This window comes from Lynx rufus, unplaced genomic scaffold (assembly GCF_022079265.1).
Source record: "Lynx rufus isolate CCGP_SWC_20201006 ecotype Redwood Valley unplaced genomic scaffold, mLynRuf1.p SCAF_6, whole genome shotgun sequence".
In the NCBI taxonomy this organism is placed as follows: Eukaryota; Metazoa; Chordata; class Mammalia; order Carnivora; family Felidae; genus Lynx; species Lynx rufus.
In genome coordinates, this window is record NW_025814878.1 from 112,944,209 (window position 1) to 112,968,454 (window position 24,246).

The 24,246-nt window shown below is 51.7% G+C and overlaps 1 protein-coding gene across 2 annotated transcripts in view; it reads left to right on the forward strand.

Moving 5' to 3' along the window:
- The window catches only part of ILRUN (inflammation and lipid regulator with UBA-like and NBR1-like domains), a 99,273-nt gene extending 89,158 nt beyond the window's left edge, over positions 1–10,115 (forward strand). For both annotated transcript variants that reach the window (XM_047101267.1, XM_047101266.1), the window contains one exon: positions 6,795–10,115. In XM_047101267.1, coding sequence (XP_046957223.1) covers positions 6,795–6,830 — 36 coding nt within the window. In that variant the 3' untranslated portion in view covers positions 6,831–10,115. The remainder of the gene's footprint in view (positions 1–6,794) is intronic.
- The last annotated feature ends 14,131 nt before the right edge of the window (positions 10,116–24,246 follow it).

Consider the following 24,246-nt stretch of genomic DNA (forward strand, 5'->3'; position numbering starts at 1 on the left):
CCAGGCTGCAAATAACTTTTTCTGAAGTCTTTACTGAAAGGGGAGATCAAACCCAGCCAGTATCCTTCATCTCCTGTAGAACTTTAAATAATATGTTTTCATTCACAATTATGTTTGAGTTTTATTCTTTATGGTGATTTTCTTCATTTGCCATGAAGTAGGTGAAGGCTCTGGGAGTTGCCTTTGGCCGTGGGGAGCTTTAGATGGATGGGAGGAAGAATGGAAGGAGGGCGGAGAGATGGGTGATGAAGGGAGGAAGAATGAGGGCTGCATGATGAAGGATTGGATGAATGGGTAGAGGGAGGACGGATGGATAGATGAGGAGGTCCCCAGCATGGCTATAAAAGTCAGTTAAGAGCAGCAGAAAAACTGTGCCACAGAGGTAAGTATAAAAATGGTTTTACAGGGCTTTTTTAAAAAATAAATTTGTCACACTTACAACTGAATCAAGCTTTGCAGCAGTTTTGGCACAGTGAGAAGACTATGAACTGAGCCTGCCCCATGATCAGCCCTCGTGCATAAAAATAGGTTTCTTTTCTTTTTAAAGTTTGTTTATTTGAGAGAGAAAGAGTACAGGTAGGGAGGGGCAGAGGGAGAGGGAGAGAGAGAATCTGAGAGAGAGAATCCCAAGCAGACTCCACACTGAGGTGGAGCCCAACTTGGGGCTCAGTCTCACGAACCTGGGATCATGACCTGAGCTGAAATCAAGAGTTGGACACTTGACTGACTGAGCCATGCCCTGGTTTATTTGCTTTTCTTTGGCTGATTCTCCTACTCGTGCTCAGCCAGTCCATCAAATGTGTCTTTGAAATTTTGAGGACTGTCCCACGAAAGTGGCTTGAACACCAGTGTTAAAGCTTCTGCAGAAGTTCTTGTCCTGCTAACTTGGCACTCCTATACCACTAGGAAGACTCATTAAGCTATTGGCAGCCATTGAGAGAAGGGTCCTTGTTTGAATACTCTTGAGAGTCCTCGTTGCCCTTCCTATTACTCCAGTAGAGACTATTTCTTTTAATGTTTGTTTGCTTATTATTTATTTACTTATTTGAGAGAGAGGCAGAGAGAGAATCTCAAGCAAGTTCCATGCTTAGCACAGAGCCCAACGTGGAGCTCTACCTCACAATCCTGAGATGACCTGAGCCAAAATGGCAAGAGCCAGATGCACCCCAACTTTATTTTATTTCTAATTAATGAAGAGACTAACAGGTTTAGTCAGGGCTTGGTCAGTCTCTGGCCCTTACCAGCGAAGCAGCCCTGTGCATAGGACCTCACCACACCATGTTTACAATGCAGGATCAGGACAGAACTTAGTACTAAACCCTGTATTATTCTATGTTTGCATTCATTGTACTTAGTGATACAAGAGGAACACTAGGTAGACGCAGCGCTGACCAGGTTTGGCCCAGGAAATGAGGAGGAGGAGGAGGAGGAGGAGGAGGAGGAGGAGGAGGCGGCGGCGGCCCTCGTGGTGTTATCTGATGCTGCCATCAGTATACTCTGGGAGAGCATGTTATTTCACAGCCTTGCAGCATACGTCCTGTCTTTTTATCAACCTGTGTGAACCTTTTCATTTATTTAAATCACAAATTTAAAGAAGCAAAATAAAGACAGGAAGTGAAAGTCTCCAAGTTGTGGTGCTTTATCTAAACAACTAGCTTTCAAACAGTAAAAGCGTAACCCAGAAAGCCCTTATAAGACATCCTTGTTTCATTAGACATTTCAGCTCCCTTTATCCGCCCCCCCCACCCCCCCCTGGAGTGTTAAGAAACAGATGGCTCGCCAGTGCAGAGTGGTTCACCGTTCTTTCACTCATTCGTTTTACTGATATTTGAGTTTTGCCATATGTAAGGCATAACGAATTGGCAGAAACAGTTTCTACCCTCTTCAAGGGCATCTTGCTCTCATATCCCTGCACTTACTATACTGTTGAAAATTGATGAAGAAACTCTTAAAAAATATTCTAGCTGAAACAGTACCAGTATCCTGTCTTTCTGGTACTCTGACATACAGTTAGTGTTTTCCCTCAGTGACAACTTTTAGTACTCTTTTTTGGAAAAGTTATTCTGATTTCTCTCTAATTTTAGGAGAACTTTTGCAGGTGCACACCCACATAGGATCAGTGATAACCAGATTGCTGGCTAGGAGTGACTCTGCTGATAAACTATTGTGAAAAACAAATCAGAGAGATAGTACTTTTAGGTTTGCTTGAAAACAAGATCACAAGTACTGGATCTTTTTAGGAGATTGTGGTGAATGGGACTGAGCCTCTGTTTCATGTCTGTAAATGTTGTCTTTTACAAATATGTTAAAATATGTTAGAAAATTAGCCAAATAATGGCTCTCCATTGTTTTTGCATCGTGGAAGTGCAGTTCCAGACCTAGCCCAGCTACTGTGATGATTCGGCTGGCTTGAGGCCAAGGTCTTCTTCCCAACCCCAGCAGAGAGGCACCTCTGTCTTAGCTGGTGGGGTGGCACTTCTGTGCTTTGAGAGGGCTTGCCTGGCCTGTAGCCAAGTAGAACTTAGGTCCCAGGGCTCATAGGTACTGCAGCTACCTATGAGCTTAAGGAAGGCTGAAGCACACAGGCAGCACCTCAGTCCTTATGGACCTAAAGGCCGTCTCTCCTTTGCCAGAACCACTTTCTTGTCCCCTAGCAGATGTAGCCTTTGAAAGCGTTGAGGACTGTGCAAGTTAGGTGGGCCCTGGGGAGCTGGCCTTTAGACCTGGAGTCAGATGCAGGACTTCTCTTCAGATTTGATTATTCATAGCTTCTGTTAGCATAGATAAATCCAGCCTTGCTGCTAGTCCCTATGTGGTGAGAGAGAAGGGTAGCCTTCTGCATCAGACTCCTCTGAGTTTTGCTGTCATGCCGATAGCCTCACTTTTCTCTTAGTCCATTCAATTCAGGGCTCTCTGGTAATTACCATCTGATGCGCCTATCCCTGTTTTCCTTATTCGTAGAGGCACAACCGTTCTAGGAGAGGTGTCAGTTGATGCCAAGTTAGTTAAAATATTTGGCATTTGCTTTTCCAATGGTTAGAGGTTGAAGAGTTGCTAGGCCCCAGAGGAGAATGAACATTATCTCTGTTGCCAACCCCTGCTTTTAGGCTGGGGTAGGAGACATTAGCCACCAGGACCTGTTACACTGGGTCCTGGAACTCTAGTGCAACCTGAAATGTGGATGGGCCTCCCGTTTCGAATATACCTCCATCCCACTGTTAGGAAAGGCACTTCCTGCTTGGCCTCCTGCCATAGGGCGCCCTGGACACGCTGTTCTTGGAATCTCTGCCAGGCTTTTCCTCCACAACTGGTATTGCATTGCCTGTGTTCTGTGATCCATTTGTGACACCTATAATCCTGCATGTGGGGAGTCTAGATGATAAAATCGTTTTGAAATAGAGTTGGCTTCCTCTCCCTTCCTTGAAGGGATGGTAGTTAATTTGGCAGGGTGTGGGGTGAGTGAGAATAGAGTTTGTTCCTCAAGCCACCTCTCTGCACCAATTAAAACATCAACAACTTCCAATATGCCATTCTCTGGGTGAAAGGGAATTAGATAGCATTTTTTTCCCCCAAAAGGCATGGAACCTCAGCTATTAGGTAGAAGGTCAACAAGTTCATGATCTAAGCTGGTTACACACAACACCGGATGTCACTCAGGACACTCAGGTGGAACTCTGAAGATGCCCATTATGTCTTTGTCCCTCTCCCTGCCTTTATGTCTTTTACAGGACCCATTTATTTACCTGTAAAATGGGAATGTGCTGCAGTTCTTGGCAAAGGCACGAACTCCTTTCCCTAAAGCACTCTACACAAGTCACAAGGCTAGTAGTACCTGCTTTAGAAAGGCCCATGTGAAGTGGGTGGAGCTTTGGTCTGGAAGACAGTTACATTTAGGGAAAAATACTTCATAGACAACAAATGCTGTTCGTTTTTCAGGTTTTCATTTCTCTGTGCATTTTTTCCTGCACAGAGACCTTTGAGCATTGTATTAGTTCTACATCTTATGGGGATCTAGGGCTTTATTGCTTTCCTTGGGTTGTTCCAGATGAATAAATGCTGGAAAGTACTGAGCACAGCTTGTTTTAAGCTTCCATACTTTCTACATCTGGTGTGTGTGACCTCCAACCAGGCCCTGTAGAATGGAGTCTGAGAGCCCTTCGCTCCCCCAACCCACCCTTCCTTGTTAATCAGGTGGTACCATGGCCGCTGAGATAGTTACAGCGTCAGCTTGCCTGCTGGAGGTGTGGTTGGCTTGAGGGGTGGCAGACATGTGGCCATTTTAAACACCTTTTTTTTTTAAAAACAAAAAATGTTTATTTTGAGAGAGAGAGACAGAACATGAGTAGCGGAGGGGCAAAGAGAGAGGGAGACACAGCAGACTCCAGGCTGCTAGCTGTTAGCACATAGCCCAGTGCAGGGCTAGAACTCACAAACTGTGAGATCATGACCGGAGCTGAAGTTGACCGACTGAGCATCCCACGTGCCCCGACATGTGGCCATTTTCAACACCACTGCTCTTACCAGTTCTGTGCCCTTGATTCAGTTACCTCTCTGAGTCTGGCTCGTCTTAGTGGATCTTTGTGAGAACTACAGAGAATATGTTACAGTGCCACAGCAGCACCTGGCATGGGATTGATGCTCAATCCGTGTTGGCCTGCCTGCCTCCAAATCACCTTGTCAGGATTTTTGGTTCAGTGATGCCAGCCACCAAGCAGCTAGACACACACTTCTGGTCTTTTGAGGCTTTATGTGGGTGAGGGGAAAAAAGCAGAAGCAATTTTAGTACCTTCCACTGAGAACACTATAGAAACTTTAATCTCATGTTCCCTATTCTTGGCAGCTTTGACCTCTGGCCTAAGCATGACCCAAGGGCATTCTTTCCATTCTTTCATGGAGTCCTGTTTTTCAGCCTCCTAAGTCAGGTACTGTGTTGACTCCTAGAACTTTAAATTCTGGGAAGATTTAGAGAGGAACCTGATGAGATCCTGTGAGGGGAAGGGACCTTACTCAAGGTCAGTTGGTGAGGTGGTGCAAAGCTGGGAGTAGAACCCAGATCCCCTTCTCCCAGTTCTGCATGACCTACACCCCACTGTAGTGGAAACAGGGAGGGTCTTACATCTCTAGCCTAACCACCTCCAGAGAGCCCAGGCCTAAGCAACTGTTTTAAAAATTGGTTTTGGAAGAGCCAGTAGTCTTGTGACTTAGGGGTATCTGACACCTCAGGCAGTAGTCTGGGAAATACCTGTCCTCTTTTAGCTACTAAGTCCCCAAGAGTTTACTGGGGACCTGTTGGGCTAAGGAGGTGGAAGCAAACAAAACAAAGTCACACTGAAAAGGATTCTAATCACTGGCCACCCTGCAACCAAGCACTGTTTTCCCTCCACAAAGAAATGTGTTATTTGGGGGTGGGGGGTGCCTGGGTGGCACAGTCAGTTAAGCATCCAACTCCTGATTTCGGCTCAGGTCGTGATCTCACGTTTTGTGAGTTCAAGCCTCACATCAGGCTCTGCACTGACGGCATGGAGCCTGCTTGGGATTCTCTCTCTCTGCCCCTGCCCTGCTCATGCACTCTCTCTCAGAATTTTTTTAGAATGTTTTTTTAGAATGTCATTTTTTAAAAAAGACAACCAAATTCTGACTGCCCACATCCCATCAAGCTAACAGAAAATTTGATATTCATCACTTTTATGCCTTCTCACCCCGAATTTTGTCTAGATTCAGGATTCTTAACATAGTTGTCAAGCATTAGGAAATACCCTCTGGTCATTTGTCATGGTTATGGCAGAGGCACCTGCTCTTGGTACCCATTTGGTCCCTTTGGTCCAACGGCCCTGCTGCTTCTAGGCCACTTTGAGGAGTAGGACCCTAGTGAGGCTGTCACCAGTTAACTTTTGCCCTCCTAGGTCTTGGCATCGACCGGTCTTTCCAGGGAGCACGCTCCAGGAGGAGGGTGGGAAGGTGGAGGGAGGCACAGGTCGTTCTCCAGCAAGTTCATGCAGTTGCTTTTGGTGTTAGCATATCTTAGTGTCTCATTCTTAACATGAGGGGAAAATGAGACATGAAATGAAGCCTTTTCCACCCAGTCAAGCAGCACAGAAAATACCCTTGGGAATTGAGAAGAAACCCTTATCATGTGGCAAGGGAGAGGCAACGTGGGGAGAACAGAAATTGGACTCGGGTTAGAACCTTGTCTCTGCCTTTTACTACCCCTGTGACTTTGAACATGTCTTTTAGTCTCTGCAGTCAATGGGCATAGTTAAATGAGCATACTGACACTCACCTGGCTTTCAGGGTGAGGCTTAGAGACAATGTATGCAAAGGTCCTCATACCGTGTCTGTTATCTATAGATAACAGACAGTTGCCATTTCTGCTACAGTATTGTTGTTACTATAAGGGTCATTAGCCAGAAGTAGCCTACATCTGAAGTTAAGGTGCAGAAAACAGCATACAGAGATCTTTCGCAGAGAGGTGGAGACATTGTCCACAGGGGAGGAAGGCTTTGTGAACTGGGTGGAGGAAAGTTGGCACTGATTGATCTAGAAGCTGAAAAATGAGGATTACCCCCCTAGCCTCTCCTCTCTTTGGATGGTGTGATAGAGTGAGAACACTTAGCAACTTGAAATGCTGATGTTTGGCCTCTTGAGGTTTTGCGTGGAAGGAAAACCCACAGGCTTTGTCTGTGCCTTGGGGTTTTCTTCTGGCTCACGGGGAACCAGAGATTCTTTTACTTGTTTTGATTGTCTAATTGTACCTTCTCTGTTTACCATCACTGACTATGTTCACTCTCTTCCAGGGGCTCCACGGGCCTTACCCCTTCGGCCAGTCTTAAACGGGTGTCGGCAAGAAGAAAAATTAACAAAAGACAGAAGGCCTGACTTTGGGTGGGGGGGAGGGCAAGGGGTTCCTCTGGATTGCAGACCACATCGCATGGACCCCTGGCTCGACCCCCCCCATCCTGGAAGAAGAGGAAGAAGCAGAACAGACTAGTTTTGAGTAAACTCAGTGCGCATGTGTGAGTGCTGAACCGCAGGAATGGTGTTGAGGCTACTAAGAAGAAATCCATGCAGCCACCTTGGGTTTTGTTTAATAGGTGTCAGTCTAACAAGTCATTAGGTCACTCGGGAAGGAAAAAATTTTTTAATGGGGGAAAAAAAGCCATCTTTTTAAACAAAAATTATTTTGCCTACAGACAGGTTGTAGTTTTGAGCACATGTTCATTTTTTGCCCTCTTGCCCCACTTTTGTTTTTAGATAAGGGATAACATGCCCTTTATAGATTAGCTGCTTGCTCTGGAAGCGATTCAGGTTCAAAGCTGGTGTGGCATGTGTAGGGACTCTTCGGGTCAGTGCTACAGGAGGACATCTCCTGGGCCACATGACTCCAGAGGTTTCTGACCCCATTCGTTTTTAATGGCATCAGCCAATGAGTTCTCACCCTTTTCCTCTTCTTTTCTCTTTAATCTTCTGTTGATTTACACCTTTAACATTTGTATTTGTCAACCCCTGTGGCTTGTTACCATCAGAACCTCTCTGAAGACCAAACTTCCCTGTGTGGCCAGCAGAGGAAGCCTTGAGGACAGATCTGGGGTAACATGGGAATTTCTGAGCCCAAAAGGTGTCCTTCTGCACACAGTTAACATCAATTCAAATTGCTTTTCCTCCATGTTTCTCTTGGCAGAGAGAATTGCCATCACACTTAATGCTCTTTTGGATTCTTCATACACAGTGGCTCCCCGTTCACTCTGGGAACAGTGCCTCTGTGCTGTATGTATGTGTGTGCCACATGCACACACATATTGGGTGTTGGTGCAGCTCACCAGCAAGTGTGCAGCAGGCGGGTGGAAAGGTGTCCAGGCTTCTCTGTTGTCACACAACTCCCTTCCCTGTGTTTCCCTTCCATTGTCCTTTGTGGTATTTTCATAGCCTGTTAGTGGAGGCTGAGCTGTTAAGGTATGAAAATACAGCCCCAAGTGGGGAATTGGCCATGGGGAAGGGCCACAGTTACTGACTGTATGATTTTAGAGATCGCATTTTGATGAAACAAGAGCACCACCACCACCCCCCCTCCCCCAAGCTGGATGCTTGGTTATTGGGAAGTGGTGGGTGAGGGGCAGCCCAGCCAGAGCAGAGGCTAACTGGCTGGCTGCTCACTTGGGCATGTGACCCCACTAGCATCCTATGGATTCCAAGCAGGTTGAGATGTGGATCTCTCCATGGGAAGCTTGAACCAGGCTAGAACAGCTGTCTGCCAAAGATACAAGAATATGCAAGTCCCTCTTCTCTTTCCTTCTCATCCTCTCCTTCCCTTGAGTCTTGGTTGGTTTGATAGCCGGGGATATGGATCTAGGGTGTGATTGTAGGGTCACCTGCTTGTTACCACACCCCCACCCACACCGGGGGTGTGAGACAAGCAGGGAGACCAGGTGATGAGTGGCTGCAAGGGGTCATATAGCCTGGGTGTGGGTGAAGGTCTGCCTGCCTGTCTGTCTCTGTCTGTCTGGGTATCTCAGTTCCAAAAATGTGTGTTGTTTGTTCCTCCTCATCCTCTTCTGAGACTGTTGTTTTTTAAAGCTTGATTGTGGGAGAAAAGCTTGTATGAAATTTCCCCCTTCACCTCCCCACCTCCCAAAAAATAAAAGGCAGGATAAACTTTGGTCCACGGGAGAAGTGCTGGGGGAGGGTGGAGCCAACTCGCTGAGAAGGGCAGTGCAACTGGGTCTGGGGCTAGACTAATAGGGCTCACACTGTAGCACCCGTTTGCAGTGCGCATGAGTTCTCCATTCTGGAGCAGAGCAGAGGAGGGGGGTGGTCCCTGCTGGTGCTCAGGCCATCACTGGCCCAAGCCAGGGGCTCACGATGCCTTTTTGTCTGAGGGGCCTGTTAGGCCCAGTTCGCCACTACTGTTGGTGCCAACCTCCTGGGACACTGCCACCCTGGAGCCCACGCATGCCCAACCGTTCTGCTGGTTTGATAACCAGGAAAACAGCACATCTCCAGCTGCTCCTGGCAGGATTGTGGGAGGCTTTACATCACCTGGTTTCCTGGCTTTCTCATCTGCCCTACACCAGGTGCCCCTTCCCCATTTCCCAGGGGAGCTACCTGCCTTTTGTCGGCAGGAGCTTTAATACGTCACCAGTAGCGGGTCTGGCCCTGCAGAGGCATCCTGCTTCTCTCCTTGCTTGTAGGCAAGGTGACTTTCCCAAGCACGTTGACTTCCCTCCCAAGAACAAACCATTTCTGTACACATCCTTGGAGAGGTGAGCTGCTTACAGAGGGCCAGAGCAAGCACAAGCCATAGAGTAGGGGTAGAGGGAGTCCATGGCTCCGCCAGGACCAGGAGGGTATCAGTACCATTCGTTCTGCCTCCTCTCACTGGTTTGAGTTCTGAGCAGTGCCTAGAGCCCCCCTCCTCCCCCCTGCCTAGAGTGGTAGTAGGGGTGACCCTCTCAGCCCCAGTAGGCTCTGCTCCTCTGGGACTCTTCTGCAAAAGGCAGCCTGCCTTCTAGGCAGGACCACCAATGTCTGGCACCCATGAGATGAGGCAGACAGCATCCTTAGGGGCCTGAGCCCAGTGAGGGAGGCAGAAGGCTCAGACCTGGAAGAACCTATTGTGTGCATGGAGTGAGGTGTGTGTGGATGTGTGTACGCGTGCATGCCTTTTTTTTTTTCTTTTTGCCATGGGGACAGTTGAATTTGGGGTATTTTTCTACAAGAAACAGCCTTCTCTCCCCCAGTTAGGATAGGCTGTAACCTTAAGCTCATCATAGAACCTCACCAAGACAGCTAGTGTGGCTTGAGGGTGGCCAGGATGGGATCCCCAAATTCAGTTGGAGCCCCAGCAGGAGAGGATGGTGGGGTCGCCAGGGCTCAGAAGTGCAAGCTGATTCCCCACCCTACACCCTGCCTTGCCTTTCCTTCATTTCCCTGGATGAATGCTGGAGCAGCAGTGGCTGCCTCTCCACCTGGACAGTGGTGTGTAGCAAGCAAGCTCGGTGGGTGTTTGTGGTGGGGCCTCATGGTGCCTGGGAGGAGACGAAGATGGGGAGGCTTTTCCTTACTGTATAAATGAATATTTGTATGATTAAATTAACACACACACCAAAAAAAAAAAAAAATACTATTTTCATGTGTGTCAGTGAGTTTTATTGTACCTTCAGGCACCCTGTGTACCAGCTTGCCCCCACAGTGACTCCAATGTGCACTTTTTGGTCTCTGGGTCTTCCTTTTGCAAATGGGAAAACCGAGACCCTGAGGTTCATTGTGTTTGGGAAATTAGTCCCGGGCTTATAATTAGATCTGCTGCCCTTCCTGGCTCAATGATCAAAAAGGTGGGGAAACAATTTCCGGTGGCCCTTAGGTTCACAGGGTACTGTGCATCTATTGAGCACATCTATTGTGCATCTGTTCCCCGCACGTAAGAAGAGCCAGCCAAGTTAGTGTCGATCAGCCAGCAGGCATTGTTTGGGCATTTACTGCGTGTCAGGTCCAGAGCACAGGAGTGCGAATAGCACAGGGAGAAGGTACAGCATCATGGGCATCTTTCCTCCTGCGAAGAAAGAGTTGAGTTGAGGAGTCCTCCTTCTCAGTCCCAGCTGGGCCCCTGGCATCCTGGATTTAGACAGAAGAGGGAACGCATCTTCCCTTACATGTTTTCCGTGGTTGTTGGGTGTAGTTCTTGGATGCATGAGGCGCTCCTTCTGACATAAAATGGATTAGGTAAATTTTTGTGGACTGGCCTGGGAACCTGAGTCAGGTAGGGACCGTATTCTAGGCAATTGGCAAACAAATTAGAACCTACCCGTGTACTTCTGTGAGATAGGCTTGTGACCTTGGCCAGGAGATGGGGAGGCAGGCTACATGGTGGTCAGATAACATGAAAAAAACTTAATTGGCATGATGGCAGGTGGGTTCACTGGATCCATCCCTTCATGTCTAAAGCACTTGTAAGAGCTCAGAACTCAAGCCACATGATCACCCGTGTGTTGAAGAGAAAGTGGGATCAGAGACAAAGGGAGTTGGCTTGGGTGGTATAGGCTCAGACCCGTGGCCTCGGCTCCCAGGTGCTGGCATTAGTTTCACCTAATTGCAGACCCGAATTGGGCCTTCACCCTGGCTGGCAAAGCTGTGTGTTCTAAATGATGGTGGCCCTGGGTGCCACCTAGAGTGCAGGAGGGGATGCCCTGGCCATCTCCCTGTAGACGGTTCATTGAGGGAACCGGTAGCCACAGATTCATGAGAGATGAAGGCACAGCATAAGAACTGGCCTCTGCCCCAAGGGCCTAAATGCAAGACTCGTTTCTCTGTTTAGCCTGATAACAGAGCCCAGGGTGTGGGAGACTGTCCCAGAGACCCCTGTGGTGAGCTGCCCTTACCCCAGCCCCCAGCCAGCACTGTGACAGCACACCAGCACCCTGCTTCCTTCCAGGTGCCCTGGGCTATTTGTTCTCTGCAGGAGAGGCGCCCCCACCCTGTCACCTGGGTCTTCTGGCAGCTCAGACCCCTCCCAGGCCTTCTCCAGCACCCCTACCACTGGACACTTATTTGCTTGGCAGAATCTGTTTGTCTTTGGGGCTGTAACCTGTCAAGAAGTCACCAGGCCCTGGGAGAGGGGAGCAGGTTTGATGGCAGCTCCTGGATCAAGCCATTCCCACGGGGGCTAGGTGACAGGGAGGGGGCTCTCTTGCCTTGGTGGGTGGCGTTGGGGAGGCAGTTGCAGTGGCCGAGGCCCAGCCCTCCTGGCAGAGCAAACAGATCCTGAAGCCACTTCCCTGCCCCAGCTCAGGTTGTACCTGGGTGCCTCCCACCCTGTTCTCTAGAAGGCCCCTCCCTCGCCTGCTCACCTGCTTGCTGTGACCCGGCCACTTTCCCTGACACCACCTGGTGTCCAGCCCTGGCTGGTGGCCAAGAACAGGCACCCAGGGCACTCATGGGAGTGGAGCAGGGAGCAGGTGAGGCTGCCTTGAGACGGGAGAGTGTGTGTGAGTTTGGGAGTCAAGGTGTCCAGAGAATGGTTTCTGACAGGCTAGCATGACCGACGGGTCTCAGTTGCCTCCTCTAAAAAATGCACATGGACGTGTTTAAAAACCAGGACTGAGATGGAGCTCCTGGGTTTTGGCAGGGTCGGGGGCAGTTAATACCCTTTTTAGCCCAACTAAGTCTGCAATGCTGTGATCTGGGGCAGTGCTTCTCAAGCTTGTATGTGTTAGAATACAATTTCTGATTTAGTAAATCTTGGGGAAGAAGGCAAGGTTCTGTGTCTCTAACAAGCTCCCAGGCAAGCAGATGCTGTTGGTCCTGAGACTGCACTTTGCATGGGGACAGTGGAGGATGGCCCGAAGGGGTGCAAGCCCCCCCATCTGCTGGGTCTGTGGGACCGAGCCAGATCTAGCCAGGGCTGTGTTGGCCAGGCCCACTAGAATTTGAGGGAGTCGAACAGTAATACTCAGTAGCTAGAACAGTAATATTCAAAATGTGAGTAGTTTCCCAGGGTTTATCCTAGGCTGTGATTTCTGCCTTAAGCGTTACTTCCAGCATACTGCTTTTCTGTCACAAACAGCAGATGTCTGAGTGTCCGCTGCAACTATGCTTATATCGGTTGACTGCTGTTGACCAGCCCCTATTAAACCATTTCCGTGAATTACCCTCATTAAGTCCTCACACCCACGAGACAGTCGAGGGCAGGCCGGTGTGGTGCTCGGTGTGTGAACAGGTAACTCCTTGATGTCACGGCTCGTGACAATGGAAGTGCAGGTACCATGGAGCTTAGTCCAGGGCCGCCCGGGAGGAAGCGGCACTTCAGCTGAACCTGCAGAGATGGGAAGGGGATGGAGGAAGCCACCTGCGGGAAGGTGGGAGAGGGGCTGGTGCACCGAGACCCACAAAGGAGGTCCGCGCCTGTACGAGGACCGTCCTGTGCTCCTATTTCTGTCTGTGTCTGGAGGGGAAGAGGTAGAATGGCCATCCCAGTTACCGTTCGGGAGAGTTCTGCTGCCCTTGCCCCTTCTCAGTTCATGGACTCACTCTTTTATTGTGCCAAGCACTGTTCTAGGTGCTGGACATAGAGCAGTGACTGAAAGAGACAAAAATCCCTGTGCTCATAGAGCTGACATCCTAGTCGGGGTGGTCAGACAAGTAACAAAGATGTAGTATGTCAAGAGATGACAGGTGCTGTGGAGAGAAAGCAAAGGATAGGGAGCGCTGGTGAGGGAGGGGATTGCTACTGTGTACGGGACGGCCAGAGGAGCCTTCGCTGATGTGCATGAAGTACACCTTATGGATATGTGGTGTAGGCAGAACAGCAGATGCAAAGGCCCTGGGGTGGGAATGTGGGCTGTTGCAGGGTGAACAAGAATAGTAAGAAATGAAGTCAGAGCAGGGGCGGGGAGTGGGGGGGAAGCAGTCAAGTCATGTGGGGCCTTCAGGTGATTGAAACGGCTCTGGCTTTCACTCTGGGCAAGACAGAGAGACAGGAGCCATTGAACGGTTGTGAGCACAGAGAGGGACACATCTGACATCCTTTAAAAGATTTCTCTGGCTGCTGTGTCGAGACTACACTGTAGGTTACGAGGGCAGAAGCCGGGAGACCCAGTGTTGACTGGGTGCTGTCAGTGGGGTGGTGAGAAGTGACTAGGTCCTCGGAACACTTTGAAAGTTGAGCCAATGGGGCAGCTGGGTGGCTAAGTTGAGTCGGTTGAGTGTACAAGTTCAGCTCAGGTCATGATCTCACGGTTCGTGAGTTCAAGCCCCATATCAGGCTTGCTGCTGTCAGTGAGGAGCCCGCTTCGGATCCTCTGTCTTCCTCTCTCTCTGCCCCTCCCCAGCTCATGCTGTCTTGCAAAAATGAATAACATTAAAAAAGGAAGAAAGTTGAGCCACCGGTATTTGCCGATGGGTAAGACGCCCAGTGTGAGGAGAGGGACGATGCGGGAGATGGGAGGCCTGAACAGCTGGGACCTCTCTAGTGGCTGGAGTGCTGCTCCCTAAGACTGCATGATCCTCGTGGGTAGGATCGGGAGTCCGGTCCAGACCTGTTCAGTGTGACATGCCTGTTGGCATCTGTGGGAGGTGCTGGGCAGCCCCGGACATGCAAGTCTCCGGTCCCCCGGGGAGGTGGGAGCGGGAGACAGCATGGGAGTCGTCAACCAGAGGGCGGAATTTAAATCCACAGGACCAAAGGAGATCTCCATGGAAGGAGTGCCCCCAGGTGTGACCTCATCTGTCAGCCGCGCTCTCTCAAAGCCTGCTCCTTGCTCCAGCTCCCTTGTGATGATCTTCTCTGACCAAGAAGACTCTTCCTTGGACTCAGAGCTCTGATGACTGCAGTTGACCTCTCCTAGCAATCCCTCTCCTGTCCCTGTCCCTAGACTCTTCTGTCCCAGCCCTCTCTGCAGCTCATTCCTGCAGATGGATATCTGCACGAATCCACGAATGCTATCCTCGTGGATAGCACGAGGGCTAGATGCTGTCCGGGCCAGGGGTGGCTCCACCCAGGAGCCAGGTGGCAGGGGCATGGAGAAGTGAAGCCAGGGCCCTGGTAGGTTGTAACTTCGTTCCTGTGGTCACGTCCTCCCAAGGACGGCCTAGGGCCCTGGAGCCAAGTTCTAGGAATTCTTCCTGCTGGGCTGTGGGAGAGGGAAGTCTGAGAGAAGATGGGGGCTGTGTCTGAGCAGGGGCCCCCAGCCCTGGTCAAACAACCAAGACTGCCAAGAGGTCTGAAAGGCTGGGCTGTCACTGCATGGGGCCTCTAAGCAGCTGAGAGCCCTCCCCCTCCCTCCCCCCCAATACAGTTAGAGGGCAGTGGGGCAGCAAGGGCCTGGGAGGGTTTGCAGCTGAGCTATGAGGAACGCCTTCTCAGGGGGATGTGTGGAGAGCAGGAGCCATCCCTTGGGGGTGCCAGGAGCATGGCCACCCCGAGCTGCTGCTGGGTGGGCCTGAGGCCGGCAGAGGGCGCCATGTGGCCCAGGCCCTGTCCAGAAAGGAGGGACACTGCCCTGGCCTGGCTCCGCCTGCCAAGTAGATTTTCCAGATACCCACTCCTCCAGGGCGTGTTGCCCCTGCTCTCCACTCCAGGTAGGGGAGCTTGAGTTTGAATCTAGGCCCTGCTGCTTTTCCATGGTGTGACTGGTCAGGTTATGCCAGAGGTCTCGTGAGAATTAAAACCCATCATAAAAGTTTAGCACCGTATACCTGGCACGTGGTAAGCGTCCAATATGAGGTGAGCTGTTGTTCCATTTTTGTGACCTGCTAGATGTGGGAGGCCCAGGCTCCTGAGGGTCTGGGACTGGGACACTGGGCATATGGGAGGCAGAGTCCAAAAAAAAATCCATAGCCTGTTCAGGAGCCTCCCCCTGCACCACAGCCTTTATTTCGAGCAAATCCTTGTGGGTATTTCTTGGTCTGGGTTTGGAGTTGGGTTGCAGGAAAGGACCATTCTAGAAAGAAGTCTAGGAGATCCTAATTCCCTCTAAGAAGAGGCTCTCAGGGCAGAGGCCATGTTAGTCGTGTGGGCAGTAGGCTCCTAACACACGTGTGCTGAGTGGAGAAACATGTGTAGGAGAGGTGGTTTTGTGTGGCCTGATTTCTGGAGGCAGACACTGCCCAGCCCAGCTCAGACCCCGGACAGCGGGATTCCTGGAGGGAGGGGGCATCACAGGTGCGCCTGAGGTTAAGAATGACAGCCTGACAGCCTGAAACCTATGCCTGGGAACTGGTTTGGCCACTGTGGTTTACCACTTCCGAGGGTGGAGCAGTGGAGGTGATACGTTTGCTTCCAGGTGCCCTCAAGGGCCCATATCAGAACCAGGGCCAGGGATGGAGTCCAGGCCACAAGTGGGCACCACAAGGGCATTGCACCCCATCCTCATGGCAGGTGCTGGGGTCAAAGAGCGCAGAAATCCTCTGAACATCTCCAGCCCTTGCTTCTGTGCTGCTTCCTTCACTTCTCTCCTCCCACACATCCTGGCTTCCGGTTAGTTGAGCACACTTTAACCGGAAGCCATGGGGGTGAAGGCTCGGGGTTGGGGGCAGTTGTTACCGAGATAGGTCAGAAGGGCCTCTCCCAGGCCCCCCGCCACCCCGATGTGGGTCATCCAGTGCTGATGAAGACACACGTCCCTGTGGGGGGAGACAGGACGTACGAGAACGGAGAAGTGAGCACCAGTGGCCACTGGCTCAGCTAAGTCCTGTGAGGGGACCCATAGTAAATATGCCCTCCGGGAGGGTCTGGGAGAGCCAGGCATCTCCCCAGCAGCCTGGGGTTGGGGACAGTGACCCTTCCAGAGCATCCCCAAACATGAAACCAGGAAGAGCCTTAGAAACCAGAGGAGGCACTGCCTTCCCCAGAGTCCCACAGCCAGTGTGGGTCACTCCCAGCCCAGGCTGTCTCCAGGACACCTGAGCCAGCAGGGAGAGCCACAGTCCCCAGGGGAGAGAAAGAATCAGTGGCTGGGACACAAGAACCGACTCCAGCTGGCCCCGATCCCCAAGCCGTGCAGCCAAGTGTCTGGTGAGGCCCAGTCGTGGTGGTTGGGCTCCAGGGGAGGCAGCCTTGGCTCTCAGGACTCTTTTGCATGGAGTGAAGAGGAATTTGCATCTTTGCGAAGTTACAGCTACGGGAAGAGAAGGGGGCCTGGGAGCCCTCGGCCAGGCCTTCGGTCTCCCGCCTCCCCGTGTGTGGGGTGGGAACGGGGAGCAGGCCCTGGGCCAGCCAGCCCCCACCTTATGTGTGGTGCGAGCTGCGTCCCAGTCCCCCTGGCTCAGTATTTGGGGTCCGAGGAACAGAGCCCTCCACACCTGCACGTGCACGGGCACGTTCACAAGCGTGTTCACACCGCACACGTGCACCCACCTACTGACACAGGTGCGTGCTCATTACCTTAGTTCATACCCAGGGACACCGCCACACCCTTAGGGTCATGTAGTCTCACACCACCATGTGCCCGCAAAAAGTTCACACCCTATGCACACGTTCATACTTAATAATAGCTGGGGTGTTTTGGGTTGTTTTTTTTTTTTTTTTTTTTTTTTACTAGTTTTTTCTGTAACTCGAGTGTAGTTGAAATTTTTCTGTTTCAGCCTCACTGCAAATGCTGTTATTGTTGCATACTTTACGTACATAAAGGAACACAAAACGTACGGGTTCAGCTTGATGAACTCTTTCCTATCAACACCCTGCGTCACCATCACCCACGTCAAGGTCTAGAACATGTCCAGTGCCCCAGCAGGCTCCCATGTGTGCTCTCCCAGTCGATGGCCCACACAAGAAGAACCAATATTTGGTTACGGTAAGCACCATTATTATTCCCATTTAAGAGGTGAGAAAACTGAGGCTCAGGCCCACAGTCACACACAAAGGTGTGGCCTAGATGAAGCTCTGTGACTCCAGACCAAGACACTGCACAAATACCCAGCAATGTGCACGTGCACACCCTCACGTTCATAGAGGGCCATGACCACAAAAGAGGTGGAAAGGCCTGTTTTTTTTTCCATGAAGAAAGCAGCAGACACAATTTAAGCTTTGTTTTCAATCTGCCGTTAAAAGGGCACGTCTTGGCTCCGGAGGATCAGCTAGCTCCGGTGCGCTCAGGGGCTACAGCTCCCGCCCTGGGGCCGACTGCTTCCACTGGGAAGAAGAAGCCGCTCGAGCGTTTTCATCGTGCTCTCCATGTGTGGAAGTGCTATGGGTGAAGCTTGACATCCTTCTTTTATTCATTCTGTTAAGAAATAAATATGGAGCACTGGGCGCCTGGGTGGCTCAGTCGGTTGAGCGACCGACTTCAGTTCAGGTCACGATCTCACGGTTTGTGAGTTTGAGCCCCGCGTCGGGCTCTGTGCTGACAGCTCGGAGCCTGGAGCCTGCTTCGGATTCTGTGTCTCCCTCTCTCTCTGCCCCTCCCCCGCTCATGCTCTGTCTCTCTCTGTCTCAGAAATAAATAAAAACATTAAAAAGGAAGGAAGGAAGAAAAGAAAGAGAGAGAGAGAGAGAAAGAAAGAAAGAAAAAGAAAGAAAGAAAGAAATATGGAGCACTTACCTACCTTGGGCTCAGCCCTGTCCTAGGTGTTGATGAAAAGTGAAGCAGACAAAAAATTACCCCGCGTCATGGAACCAAAATATGTGAAATATGTGGTGTATTGGATGATGAGAAGGGATTTGGAGAAACAGGTTAGGAAAGGAAAGGCGAAGTACAACTTTAAACAGGAGGTTAGGGGCGCCTGGGTGGCGCAGTCGGTTAAGCGTCCGACTTCAGCCAGGTCACGATCTCGCGGTCCGTGAGTTCCAGCCCCGCGTCAGGCTCTGGGCTGATGGCTCAGAGCCTGGAGCCTGTTTCCGATTCTGTGTCTCCCTCTCTCTCTGCCCCTCCCCCGTTCATGCTCTGTCTCTCTCTGTCCCAAAAATAAATAAAAACCGTTGAAAAAAAAAAATTTAAACAGGAGGTCAGGGAGGCCCCCACCAAGAAGGTGATGTGTGAAGACCATGTGTGAAGCAGCTGAGGGAGTGATCACTGTGATGTCCGGGAAAAGAGCATTCCAGAAAAGGCGAATAGCCAAGAAAGGGGAAAAGGTTGTATTTTTGAGCCAGTTGTGGCTTCTGTGAAATGGAGATTCTGGCATTTCACCTTGCCCTGCCGTTAGGCCTGTGTGACTTTGACGGAAGCAACCCCCATCTCTGGGCTCTGTCTCTTCACCCACATCATTCGAGGCTTAGACAATGAGCTGCTGTGTCCACCTGAGCACGCTGCCCTCAAGGGCCTGCCCTAACCAGCAGAGGAGCATCTGTGGTCACCCCCAGGTCTGGTCACCGGGCCTAGCAGAGTCCCACAGCAGTGCCTCTGGCCTAGCCGCCTTCACTCCTGGGCTGGCCACAGCCTCAGTCCATGCTCCTGACCCCTCTGGATGTAGTGGGCAGGACTGCCATAAGGGAGACCCTGGCATAGTTCCTGGATATGAGAGCATTTTCTGATATTGGCTCTGTGTATTTGGGAGAATGGGTGGTGTTACTGGAGATTTCTATGTGCCTTGGATATCATATGTTTATCTGCAGATTTATTGGTGAGGGGAACAGTGGATGAGAACTGAGTTCAGGGTCCCTTCAGACTCTATTCTCCCTGGACACTCCCAGGCATGGCCCATCTCTATAGGTACTCTCTCCTGGGTACCCCCTGATCACCTCCCGGTATTGGCTCCACATCCAATGAATTGGCTTCGTCCCCTTTGCTTCTCAAAGGCCTCCTTAAGGGAAGTGGTCACCCAAGACCATCTAGACAAAGGAGATGGCAAAGAAGAAGATATTGACAGACCCTCTTGAGTCATTTAGGAATTACATTAAGCTGCAAGTAACATAGTCCTGAAACACAGTGGCTTAAGCAAGATAGGGAGTTATTTTCTCTCATATGTGAAGTCTGAAGGCAATTACAGGTCTGGCTTTCACCCTCAAGGCCTCTTCATGGTCACAATGTAGCCACCCCAGCTCCAGCCATCACATCCCAGTTCCAGGCAGAAAGGAGGAAAGACTGAATCCGTTCTCTTTCTAAGGAACTGTCCTGGAATCCCTCCATAATAACTTCATTCATATCCCATCAGTTAGAACTTGGTTAACTATTCCTTCTGTCTGCAAGGAATGCTGGCGTTACTTTACCCAGGAAAATTGGGGTTCTGTTAGTAAGAAAGGAGAGAATGGATATTGGGGAGGCAACTAGCACTCTCTTCTGTATGCATGCCCTGCACTCTTCCATCTGTGCCATGGTGATCCCTCCACCTGTGGGGCCCTCTGTCCTCACCCCCACCCTTCTGTTCTCTGGTAAGGAGACCACAGCACATTTTCTGAACCTGTTGAGGTTTCCAGTAATAGAAACCCCCCAGGGTTGCTCGAGTGAAAGGGGGGATGGTGGAGTTACTTGTAAGAACACAGAACACCAACCTATGATGTCCCTCAGAGGGGCAGTGCGGGGCCTCCCCACCCCCCTGCTCAGCAAGGACCAGAACTGGAGACAGCAGTGGACAAGCCCGATCCGATCCCTGCCTCCAAGGAGCTGACATCCTGATGGGGAGAGATAGCATCACACAGACCAAGACCTAAAGAAGGTCTTTTCAGCCTCCTCTATGTACCAAGAAGATAAACCAGGAAAAGGTGGTAGGTAGACAGTGATTAACCAGGTGGTCAAGGAACACCAGGCACACAGTTGGCACTCAATAAATGTACGTGAATAGGGGCACCTGGGTGGCTCAGGAAGTTGAGTGTCTGACTCTTGATCTCGGCTCAGGTCATGATCTTGCACTTCATGAGTTTAAGCACCACGTCAGGCTCTGTGCTGATAGAGTGGAGCCTGCTTGGGATTCTGTGTCTCCCTCTCTGCCACTTCCCTGCCCGCATGCTCGCTCTCTCAAAATAAATAAGTAAACTTAAAAAAAAAAATGTGTGTGAATAAATGTGTGTGATACATGTGTGTAGCCCCCAGAAAAGTGGCCCAGAATCCAAAGGCTGTAGACCCTTGAGAGGCAGGTGATAGAACACAGCTCCAGAGGGAAGACCCCAGGGCAGATGTCAAGTGCGAGGGTCCTCAGCCCAGGGGCTGGCCCAAGCCCGGAGAAGCGACAGAAAGAAAACTCACAAGGAGGTGTGGGGAGGGGCTCCTGCATCAATACCAAAGCTGTTCAGAGGAGCTGCCCAGCAAATGCTGAGGGTCCAAGACTGGTCTTAGTGGGATCCCCTAGGCGGTCTTCTCTGGTGGGTTGGGTCCCATGTGTGTGGTTGAATGGTGGACACGTGATGAAGGAGACAGGGCCTCCCTCCCCTCAGATCCTACATCTCCAGGCAGACCCTCCTGGCCTCTCACTGGACCTGGAAGGGAGCCAGCCCTACGCCCAAACCAGCCATATGAGAGAAGTCACTTTCACCACCAAGGGCAGGGACCCTAAGCCCTGAGCACACGTCTCCGTGGAGAAAGCTGCCTCGGGGTGCTAGGCAAGGAGTAAGAATGGGCTGGTGCCCCAAATCGTCTTTTTCTGCAGGTCCTGCTGCCAGAGACCTTGTCTCTCACCCTAATGTCTCTGAGGCCTTAGGAAGATCAAAACTCTTCCCCTAGGAGCTAAGGACTGATACAGCTTACGGTGTCAATGTTACCGAGTAATAATACCTTATGTGTCTACATGATGCTTTTTCTCATGCAGGGGCTTCCTGGGGCCTCCCATGGACCCTCTGTAGACAATGTCATCTGCCCACCACCTCACACAGGAGAAGACAGGCTCAGAGAGAAGGGATAAAGTTGCTCAGATTCCCCCAGAGGGAAAGCAGCAATGGCTGACGAGAGGGCACAGCTGAATCCTGCAGTCAAGGGTCTCGGATGCCAGGTGAGGACTTCACCCCGTGGCAGCAGTGTGAGCACCGTGGGTCTGTCAGCTATAAAGCTCCACGATTAAAAAGCACCCCCACATCCATCCCTGGGACCACTGTCCTTTCATCCTTCTGACAGTGTTCCCAAATACCATCTCGGCTGTTTCTCCCATTGATCGACCCAGAAGGCATATATTCTCCCCATTTTACAGTATAGGAAACTGATCCCTAAGGAGGTAGGGACCCTTGCCCAAGGTTTCAGGACATCTGGGCCAGGTCCTCTGGTTCCAGGCTTGCCATTGGTGCCCAACGCCTGTGTGGCAGTGCTGGGAGGCGGGCATGAAGGTAGGACATGAGCTCAGATGTCATTCATACCTGGCCAGGTGTCACCTTGGGCAGTTCACTGATCTGCTGGGCCTCAGTGTCCCGACCCATGAAATGGGACTAGTTCCCGCTTCACAGAATCTTTGTCAGACTACGCCGGGTTCATGCTCACCAGGGGACTCCACCCTCCTCTCCGGGCCAGGCAACAGCTGGGGGGCAGCTCCCCACTGTGCCCAATGCCCCCTTCCCCGCCATGGCCCTGTGCCAGCTAGGCCCGCCCAGGCCACATCTTCCAGATGGCACCATAAAGCAGTCCCCAAACCTGGGCCACCCGAGGAACAAACAGTCCCTCCCTGGCCCCTCCCAGGACCCACACCCCGCTGGAACCGTCATCAGCACGTTCCCTCCCAGGATGCCTTATGCCTGGGGCTGAGGCTATGGTCTGTCCTTTATGGGAAGGGGGAGGGAAGCCAACTGGGGAGACTGAGGCCAGGGCAGGGACCTGTGAAAACTGGGCTCAGGACACCTGAGACTGCCCCTCCTCTTTCCCTTCCTCTCTCCTCTCCTCTGTTCTCTGCCCTTCCTCCCCCTTGTCAAGAGAGGCAGATTGACCCACTTCCCATCAGCTGTTGTGACCTTGGGCAAGGCCAAAAGTTGATGAGCTCTAAATGTTTCCCTCTGTGAAATGGCCCCCTTCCTGGGCTGGCTGTGGAAGCTGAAAGGTGCTGGTCTCCCAGCTGCCTACTGTGGCCTACTGATGCGGCAGAGGGCAGGGAGGAGGGGAGAGGAGGAGGGGTGATCCTTCCCCACGTGGGCTGGGAAAGGAAGCCTGGAGCCCTGAGGTTCAGGGCCCACAGCCCCTCCTCCTGGACCCCCAGAAACTCATCCCTTTAACTGATACCCCCCATCCTCTGTGACTCAGAGGGCCCCGCTGGAAAGAGCTCAGGCCTCAGTTTTCCCATCTGTGCAATGGAAGTGTTGAGGTGGGTGTGGGGATAGGGAGGTGGACTGGGTAAAGGGCCTGGCACCTATGAGACGGAGACCCAGTATCTCGAAAGGATCAAACACCCTTGTCAGAAGACCTGTGCCTCCACCCGGACCCACCCCTTCCAACACCTCGATCACCAGGACTCAGGCTTCCTTCTCGGAAACTTTGATCTGCCTCCCGCCTCAGCTTCTCTCGGGCACGGAGAGTCTGTCCTGTACAGTTAAATTGGTCATTACAGATTGTGTGTCCACTATCGCTTTCCTTTGTTTCGCGTGTTGGGAGGGAGTCGGGCATGGTGGTTTTCGGGCCAAACTGCCAGGTTTAAGTCCTCACTCTGCGTCTGCCAGCTCTGCTCCCTGGGAGGTAATGTAACCTCTCCTCTGCCTCGGTTCCCTCCTCTGCAAAAGGGAGTTGATAATGGTGCCCACCTCCTAGGGCCGATGTGTGGCTTCAACTGTTAAACTGTGTTAACGTGCTGAGAATTTCGAGGGTCTGTGCATGGTCTTGTTGTTAGTCTTGTCCAGTTAGTGAGAATGGGGCCTCCCCGAGGGCAGCGCTCACCCTCCATGGAGGCCCCCAGGGAAGCTCCCAGATGCAGCAATGCAGAGGGACAGTAATTGCAACTCCCCATGAGGCACGCAGCCAGCCCTCAAATGTGGAAAGGCTGACCCAGGGGGCGATGGTGCTGGAGCAGCCCCCGCCATCCTGGCTGAGGCCTGAGCAGCCTCAGGCGGAGTGAGAGGCACCCCCGTCCCGAAACCTGGCTCCCCCAGGTCTGTGGCTGGAGGACAAGTCAGTCCCGGTCTCCACTAGGCCAGGTGACCACCTAAGCTGGGAGGAGAGGCAGGGGCATGGGGATTTAGGCTCCTCATTCTTACCCACTTACCTTCTCTGGGTCTCAGTTTCTTCATCTGTAAGCTGGAGATGAAGGTTTCCTCCCAAGGGTGTGTGGAGATGAAATGAAACAACATATGTACAGAGCCTGCCCAATCAATGTGACAGCGTTGGGGATGGCGATGGAGAATAAATTCAGTGAGGGGAAGATGGGGAGTCCCTCCCCACAAAGGTACGGCTTTGTGGGCCCACAAAGGACCTTGTGACAGACTGTCTAATCCAGCCTCTTGGCTTTCAGAAGACCAGAGAGAGAAAGGAACTTGTGGAGGTTGCACAGCAAGTCAGAGGCACAGCTGGGTCTGAGGACTGGGTCTGAGGGCTGGGTCCCAGCCCTTGGCCCACCCACCTTGGGGCTGTGAAGAGAGTCTCCAGCCTCAGCCTCCCTCCAGCCCCCAGACTTCCCACCCTCCCCTGCCTCAGGGTCTGAGATTCATGGTTAGGCAGGCCCTGGCTCTAATCAGCTGTGCTACTGCTCAGCTACGGGCAGCTCACCTCGCCCCTACCCTGCCTCAGCTTGTTCACCTCTGAAATGGGATTCAGAAGAGAAGCCCACACAGGGTTGTTAGGAGGACCCAGCGGTGACCCAGGGCCCCCTTTACAGCACTGACTACGCGTTCTCTGAGTTAGCGAGGGCCGCACTGAGACCGCGGGGAAGGGCGCGTAAGTCATCTGTCCCCCCCCCCACTCCGCTCACACGTGAGGAGCTCCGAGC